This window comes from Mastomys coucha, unplaced genomic scaffold, assembly GCF_008632895.1.
Source record: "Mastomys coucha isolate ucsf_1 unplaced genomic scaffold, UCSF_Mcou_1 pScaffold23, whole genome shotgun sequence".
Lineage (NCBI taxonomy): Eukaryota > Metazoa > Chordata > Mammalia > Rodentia > Muridae > Mastomys > Mastomys coucha.
In genome coordinates, this window is record NW_022196906.1 from 57,322,349 (window position 1) to 57,331,445 (window position 9,097).

A 9,097-nucleotide genomic window follows, 5' to 3' on the forward strand; every position below is an offset into this window, starting at 1 on the left:
CCGTTCTGATGTCTGTCAATGACTTTTTTTTAAAGATAGGATCTCATGACTCCCAAATTTACCTCAAAATTGTAAACTTCTGATTCTGCCTCCATCTCCCAAGTGCTGAGATGACAGGTATATACTGTGCCTCTTTTATTTGACACTGGGGATTGACAATTAAGTGTTCTGCCATATATCTCCAGCCTTCTAGTGTAAGGTTTGTGTTTTTTTCTTAGCTTTTTTTTTGAGATAGGGTTTCTCTGTATAATCCTGGCTGTTTTGGAACTTGCTCTGCAGACCAGGCTGGCTTAAATCTCAAGATATCCACCTGCCTCTGCCTCCCAAAGGTGGGATTAAAGGCGACAGCCACAACGTCCGGCCTCCAGTGTAGTTTTAATGAACATTTTATGAATCTTATACGGCTAAGTAGAATCTCCAGTACAGCTTGAAAAGAGCGAATGGCTAGCAGGGTGAGCTCACACTCCTGAAGTCTGATTTACAAAGCTGTAGCAGGGGTGGCTTTGCTGCCTCAGGGTCCCCTCTTACGCATCCCTTAAATTCCAACAAGTTTTCCTAGCACCTAGTTGCTCACCATGAACAGTAGTGTTTGCACAGTAGATAGATAACTAGTAGCTTTAGAATTGAAGGTAAGCTGTATACCAATAAGGAAAGGTCTCAAAGCATGATGGGAAGGTAGCAGTTACTTGTCATGCTTTGGAACATCTGGGTGATAGGGGCCCCAGGAACATGCAGCACCAGTACATTACTCGTGGGCCCAGGAGTAGCATTTTACAGAACACAGATTAACTGAAGGCTTCTCTTTTATTACATCTAAAGAGCTCTACAGAAACAGGTAACATTCAACAGGGAAACAACTTTTCTCCAATGCATGTAATAAATATTTTCACTTGGTACTTTTATACAAACTGACATTGGTCTACTATACATTTTTTTAAAAGCCATTTTACTGGTTTGGCATGCGGTATGGAAATTCTAAGAGAGAAAGTCTTAAGGCAATGAATCACAGATTTAAGTTCATGGAATTTATGGTAACCTTTATCTATTTATATACATCTTCCCCTTTGTTAATAAAACAGCAGCAGCACGCTCTGGGACCACCAGCTACTCTCCCTCCCTCCTTGAAATCTACACTTTGCGTTTAATTAAAAAACAAACAAACAGAATTCAATGTGTATCCACAAAACAAAAGTCTTACCAAAATAAATTCAAATGTGCTTTAAGAGTCCTGAAGATTCTGAAAGTTTCATGTATTTAAAATTGAAATTGCTTTAAAAACTAGGTTTTCTACATTTATTCATTTACAATTGGGGTATATTTTCATTCGGTTTCACAGACTTGTCTCAAAGGAAAATTGGCCAGAAAAAAAAGAACAAAACAAAAAAGCAACAAAAGATATACCACCACCACCACCACAAAGAGAACCCACATTTTTCAAAACTTTAGTGATTCTTTAAGTCAGTAATGTAGATGTATAACATCTAAATTAGCAATGGAATAACTTTAATACTCAAAAAGAATTGGTCAATAAAGTATGCATGGTTAAGTTTCATATTTTAAAAATTGTGTCCAGTAATGCCCACCTGGTAAATTAAAAGCCACCTCCACCCTCCTGGTTGAATGGCTACTTTATTGATGATGTGTGCTTACAGACAGGAGCACACAGACGGTATTATACAGAACACATGGTACTGTATAGAGCATACGTGTACATGCTAGAGGGAGAGACTAAGGGAGGGGCTCCTGGTGACTTGCTGAATGAAAGACGCTGAGAACAGTATTTGTCCACGGCCTATCAATCAAGGTTGTCAAGGCTGGGTAGTGAGGGCGGGCTAAGGAAAAACAACAACAACAAGAGGGGACAAAGTGACCATGCTCCTTTTCTTTTAAATGTAGGAGATAAAGTGGTGTGTGACTCTAATAATTAAGGGTTGTGAAAGTCTCTGACTGAACTTGACCACATGCAACATTTCAGAAAGTCAACACTGAACAAGTGAACTCCTCAGTAAGTGGAAGGAACTAAAATACATAGACAACCAAACGGCTTGTTCTCCTGTGGGGACACGACCCAAGCCACAGGACATCTAGTTCTCCAATTACCCACTCTGCCCTTAGGCTGGTGCAAGGCAGGGCACAGAAGGAAAGTGACCCCTCTATAACTGGCATGAAGAATGCAGAGAGCCGGTTTAAACTGGATTGTTCTAAGTTTGTAATTCAGCATCAGCCACAAAAAACTATGGATTAGTATCCTAAAACTAACAATAGTAACCAAAACCAAACCAAACCAAACCAAATCAAAAATACCCAAACAAAACCAACAACAAAGAAAAGTATTCATTTTATCTCAGGTAGTTGAAATAATAAATGTTTCCTATTGCTATGTTAATAGAAACACCTCAAAATTTTAGTGATTTCCACTATAATCCCAATTTAGATACAAATTATGGTATCTGAAACAAGTCTAAATTAATACAGTAATGAGAAGCGGTATAACATGTACTCACACCACCAGATGAATTTAAAAACATAACTATTTCTGGTTTAAACTGACAACAAATGTCTTCTTTTATTGCGAATTGTTTTGTGACTCTAACATAGCCATTTCTGTGTGGAACACACATGCGTTGGGGAAGACGATGATGTTACTCACACACACTTGTTTATAAATACATATACACACACACACACACACACACACACATATACATATCAACACCAACTTTTTTCAAAAATTCAAGTCGACATTTTAGTAGCAGAAAGACACTATAAAACATATTATTTTTTGATGCCACTGTCATGTGAACCACTTGCTTTATCATACACCTGAAGACACAGCCATCTTGACTTCTTCTACCTGGATCAATACCGGTCCTTCTGTTACGGATGCAAGGCTTGAAAACAAGTTTACTACACACAAAGATGGTCCTTCCCCAACTCTGAGAACACGAAGGTGGGACATAAAAGCCAGTTCAGGAGCTGGCGATGGTGCGCCCTGGCTCTCTGTGGTTAACCCTGCATCCTCCATCAGCTGCCATCTATCTCCCACTGTAAGAGCATGCTTTCTTCTCTGCTGACTCTCAAGTATGAGAAGCACTTTTTCCTTCCTTTGACCCTTAATCATCTCCTGAAACAAATTTTAATATATTTACATATTCTGCTATTGAGAGTAGGTAAGACCAACTGATTCTTGAATTTAAAAAAAAAAAAAAAGGCTTCCTATGTCATGCTTGCCACTAAAGGCGAAGGAAAAAAAGAACACGGCTAAGAAAGGAAGTATACTCAGAGACAGAAAACCAAAATAACTAAGGTTATTTTTGAGTTTCAACTGTTTATCAGATAGATTTGCTACGGATCCACATGTGGGCTGCGCTGTACTGTTAACTTTAGGGTAACTGACTTCTTTCTTTCCTTCTTTTCTTTCGGTGGAATGGAACGTCCTCTGCCAGCTGCAAATGACACTCCTCACCCCACGGGGCTTCCAGGGTTCTTTCACGTCCCATTTTGGTATGAAGATCTTTAAGGAAAACTTGTTACCCTGTTACCAAAATGCAGGTGTTCACAGCCTTGGCTTACATACAGAATACTGGCAATTCAGATTTAGAATCAACAGAAATGTATTGTCATTCGAGGGCCTGCCCACAGACTGCGTATCCAGGCAGCGTTTGCTCCAGCACTTCTGGGAAACACACTTGTAGAGGGTAGACAGCAGATCACAGAGGATCTGGGATGGAGACCATGCACCTGGGGAGAGTTGAGAAAGATGCTCACACAAGAGTTCAAGACCTCTGAAGCATTTTGAAAGAACCAGGGAACTGATTTTAACCAAATGCAAACTAAGGAGGATGGGACAGTGACAACAGAACAGTACACACAGGTGCACAGGCACTCGCTCGCACAAACGCACGCACGCACCGCACGCACATACGCACGCACGCAAGCGAGCTCTGGCTCTCTGTGGTTTGTCCTGAAAACAAAGGGGATGCAGTGAGATAGGCGAGGTTCATAACTTATGGCTGGTAAAACCCACGCACACACAAACAGAATCCAAGTCTGTCACTTTTAAAAAATGGAAATCAAAGCTATCCCAACCCCTTCCCCACAACAAAGCCCACAATTTAAACCTCATACATGCAATTGTTTCCGTTATTGCAAGATAGATAATGCCATTGAAGTAAAATAAAACCCAAACCATAGGACAAATGGTGAAAAGTCTTCAGAATCCAGAAAAAATGAACTGAAGGTTTGTGGGTGATTGTTTTTTCTTTTTCTTTTCTTTTCTTTTCTTTTTTTTTTTTTTAAAACAAGTGTTTTATCAGACAGGCAGTCTTAGATTTATATACAAAAGTAAAACTGAAAATATAGTTTTGTTCTCTGTACATTTCTTTTAATTTTTTTTCCCTAAAAAAAAAGGAAAAAAAAACCACGCTTGTATACTTTTCTAAACAGGATAAGGTAAAACAGAGCATAGAGTTCTCTTCTGCCAAGTCATTTAATCTGGGATGGGGTGGGAGCAGCAGGGTGAAGGCTCAGTCCAACGAGATAATGTCTGGTATGATGCCAAAGATGGATGCTGTGTCCGTGCTGCTCCTGCTGGCCACACCATGGCCATGGCTCTCCCTCAGACTGTTGGAAGACACAAGACTGCTGTTGCTGCCGCTACTGCTTCCGTTGGTGGCTGGCAGAGAAGTGCTTCCTCCTGCACTTAGCTGATCGAGAAACATCTGCGAGGAGGTATACGGGAAAAACCGGGAAGAGTGCAGGAGGTCCTGGTCATCTGAGACCGCCGCTGCCGCTGCGGCAAGCAGGGAGGTGTTGTAATGCTAGGAGGGACCAGAGACAAAACACTCTGTTACAATCAGATGCACCTCTGTGTACTCTCTTCTCAGCAGAACAAGGCTCCTCAAGTGATAACACATTCTGTAGTAAATGACTGGTCATTATTACTCAGAGTGCTTTGGCATGGTATCTGAAACTGGAATAACATTTCTGATAGTGTGTGCATGTGTGTTTTAGTTTCTATTGCCTGCAGTTCTTAGCCCTCTATTTCTGAGGTGTTCAGAAGCAGGAGGAAGGATACATCCCACATTTCCAATGGCAAGTTCAGCCTGAGAACTGCATCACACATGCTCAGCTGCTCCCATGCCGGGGCAGCTCAGTGCAACCTGTGGCTGCTCTCAGCACTGTAGGTGCTGGGCAGTGTTTGTGCACATGAACATCTCTGAGCTGGAAAGGGCAGAAAGAAGTTGATGTAAAAACCAAGCAATGTTCTGCCTGCGTGGGGCACTCTCAGAGTTGGGTGTGTGGAGCTGCAAGTCTCTCTGGGTCAGGGACCGCTGCTGAGTGGCTGTGAAGGCTGAGGACGGACCTGTGTACTACTGTGGGCTTTACCAGCACTCTATGCTTAGGCCATTCTACACTTATTTAAAAAAAAAAAAAAATCCCAAAACTATCCTTCTTTAATTAACCACAGTTACATAACAATTTTACTTTGTTTTAAACAAACTACTAAAATACTAATACTAAATGAGTATTTACAACATACTAATTAAGCATGAGTTCTAACATTTTCACATGTATATATGTCTTTTGATCATAACTGCTTCTACTACTTTCTCTTGTTCCCTCTCCCTCTAGCTGGTCTCCTTCTTTTTCCCAACAGTCTACTTCGAATGTGTATGTGTCCCAATGAGTTTATTCAGTGTTGCTTACAGAGCACAGACAACTTACCAACGGCTATACCACTGAAGAAAAAGTCTCCCCTATTAACCATTAACTGACCACAAATCTTTAGCTTCTGACTACTTTATTCTTTATAATAACACTTAAAACATAAATATACCATATGGCTATGTAAAAAATTCCTTTCTTCCTATCTATACCTTATGAGACATAGTTACATATTTTGCTAAAAAGACAAATTCATCACATCCCCCCCCCCCCAGGTCTACACAGGCCAGGCAGGGGTTAGAATCAGTCTACAAGCCACATCTTGTTTCCTGGAAGGTTTTCAGGACAGGGACAATGGCTGCTTCTGGATCCCTGACGACCTACTGGTTTATGCCGAGCAGGTGCCCATTCTTCAGAAACATGCAGTGGTGCTTTGCTTGGATTGTCCCTTTCCGTCTGAGATGCACTTGTGAACATCGCACCACAAATGCGCCCTTTCCTGATATTCTTGTTCTCAAGCATCTGAAGGGCTGATGGCTGTGGACTCCTCAGTGTTCCTGTGGCAGTGTAGCTCGGACAAAGGTCCTACTTGGGCAGTTGGTCCCAAAGGCCACTAAATCTTTGTGATCAGCCAGCATGGTAGCTCAGTAGATAAAGGTGCTTGCTATGTAGCCCAACTACTTGAGTTCAATGGGTGGAGTGCATACAGAGGTGGAGCGGGCTGGCTCCACACAGCTGTCATTTGACTTCCAAATATGTGCTATGCTACATCAAGCAACACCATGCATGCAACAGTAATAAAAAATTAAAAATGTATATACAGGGCCATAGGAGGAGCTGAAGGAGGGAAAGAGATGGATGGAAATAATGTAAATAAAATATACTCATATATGATACCCTAAAAAAAAAATCTTCTTGACTTGTTTCTATTGGTTGGGTCAGAGTTATGCTGCTGGAACAAGACCACCACCCTGACCCAGGAACGAAACAAACAGGATGCACATGAGCATCATCTCCAATGCATGACTTCTTACAAAGTTTGCTAATCTTCAGTTAGTGCTTTATCTTGCTGGCATGAAACCCAGGAGGGCATTCTGGACAGTGGTTGGGTCACTGTTTTGACAGTGACAGCTAAAGTACCCGGAGCTCCTGTGTCTGGTCCAGTCCATGTCCTTAGCCACTTTTCTATGGCTGAAGCAGGCCTTTCTCAATATGTGTGTGTCTCACTGTTCCTGATGAGGCTTCTTCCACTTTGTTCTTCCTTTTCAAAGTCTGTAGTTCTGGTGCAATGAGACAGCCTGACTGGTGGATAAGAATCTTTGACTGTTTCCTTCCATACTCCTTCATCACTTTTAATTTTGTATCCAGGTCATTAGATATAGCCTTTCAACAACTCATTTTGTATGTTTAAGGACTGAGACGAACAAAACAGTATGAGCTAGAATCAAGCATGGGAGAAGATGACGCAATCAGAGCTTCAATAAACACAGTATGCGGAAGTACAGCATACTGTACAACTGAGAGTCATAGATTTGCTATCAGTATCAAGTACTCACAGACTGCACACACTCTATGTATCAAGCATACTCCTGGCAATGCAGTAGCACTACAGGCAATAGCAGCTATGGTGTCCTGGGCACCAGGACATCCTCATATATCATCACACGGCTCATTGCCCTGTGTCTTCATACAACAGTACTGAGAAATCAACAGGCAGTCACTGCCTTTACCCTTTCCTGAGGATGGAGGGTGATGAATAATGCTTTTATTTAAATTCTTACAGACAGAGCAACCCTTGGCACATGCACTCTTATTTTCCAAGGAAATTCATTCTTTCTTCTGACTATGTATTACACTTTTAGATATTTTAATATACAATTAAAGAAGTAGATTATTTTCACATTAACATACCTGATTGTCTCCTGATAAGAAAGGAAAGAAATCTAATCCTGTGGAAAGGAAAAAAAAAATGACCTTAGAGAAAACAAACAACAAAAAGGAAAAGCAAGCCTTTTTAAATGTCCAGCACTTTAGTCTTACATCCCATGCCCTCTGGATTCCTATTTAAATACAAGGACTGATGGCCCATGGTGGCATACACCTTTAATTTCAGCACTTGAAGGAGGCAGAGGGAGACAGATTTCTTAGTTAGAAGCTAGCCTGGTCTACACAGCAACTTCCAGGTCTGCTAAGGTGAAATTGAAAGACTGTCTCAAACCACCACCACCACCACCAAACATAAACCTACCCAAACAAACAAACAAACCAAAGAACAAACTGAAAACCATGAGAAGTCAAACTGGGGGTTCTACAATACTTCCACTTGTAGACTATAGGGGCTCTATAACACTTCCACCTGTAGACTATGAAGGACAAAACCCAAGTTTTGGCAACAATACCTTGCTCTTATTTGATCCCCATAAGTAACTATTTATGCATTTATTTATTTATTTATTTATTTATTTATTTATTTATTTGCCCGTCTGTTTGCTTAGATGGAATCTCATGTAGAGCAGGCTGGCCACACACTATGTTGACTTGGAACTTCTTAATTAAGTCTTCACCTCTTGAGTGGTGGGATTACAGGCACATACTACCTACCATGTTTAGCTGATCTAGTACTCCAACCCATCATCTCATTTACACCTGGCAACCATTCTACACACTGAGCTACACCCCTAGCCCTTAAGCAACCTTTCCATGTAGTTTACTTCACGCAAGTTCCTCTTGGGGTCTTTCATGACTTTTGGTTTGACTTTTTAAGAGTCACACCGATTACTGCAAAACTTTTAATTCCCCTTGTCAAAGTATTCACTTCCTGTCATCTAGTTCAGACTAAAACCCAAGGGTGTCTGTATGGTTAAGCATGGTGGCACATGCCCTTAATGCTAATATTTAAGGGGAAGAGGCAGTTGGATCTGAGATATAGGAGACACTGTCTCTAAAAATAAGTGTCTGGTGGCACCACAAAAAGTCTGACCCAAATTCCTGGCTGCAAGCAGACCCTCCTTAACTTATATAATGGTAACATTACCCAGCACTGACATAACAAAGAGCAAGAAAACCAGTGGCCTCATGCCTATGTCCAACCTTGAGTACATAAGCAATGCAATATGCTGGCAACCATTCCCATCCACAGCAGGAGAGAGGCCTCCAGGATGTAGCAACAGTGATGCATGTGTGCAAATAGGTAGAGCTATCTAGAAAACTGCTCAGAGACCTGGCCTTCAGGAAGTTAAAGGATTAGTCCATAAGCCACTAAGTTATAAAGAGACATCTACACCTGAAGTTCTTTTTGAGATACAAATGAATGTACTGACATACCAAACTTTTTTAAAAAAAAGATTAGTCTGTGCATGCCAGTATATGCTGGCTGGTGGATATCTGTGAGTTTGAGGCCAACCAAGACTACATAGAAATATTATCTCAA

At 41.1% G+C, this 9,097-nt stretch overlaps 1 protein-coding gene across 5 annotated transcripts in view; it reads right to left on the reverse strand.

Annotated features, from left to right (window-relative positions):
• Positions 1-1,610: 1,610 nt before the first annotated feature.
• Positions 1,611-9,097, reverse strand: part of Pias1 (protein inhibitor of activated STAT 1) — a 110,199-nt gene continuing 102,712 nt past the window's right edge. For 3 of the 5 annotated variants that reach the window (XM_031345678.1, XM_031345674.1, XM_031345675.1), the window contains exons 13-14: positions 7,579-7,616; positions 4,360-4,820 (exon numbers count right to left, since the gene is read on the reverse strand). In XM_031345678.1, coding sequence (XP_031201538.1) covers positions 4,527-4,820; positions 7,579-7,616 — 332 coding nt within the window. In that variant the 3' untranslated portion in view covers positions 4,360-4,526. Of the gene's footprint in view, positions 3,742-4,298; positions 4,821-7,578; positions 7,617-9,097 lie in introns of those variants that run through there. The other 2 variants (XM_031345676.1, XM_031345673.1) reach the window with 2 other exon arrangements.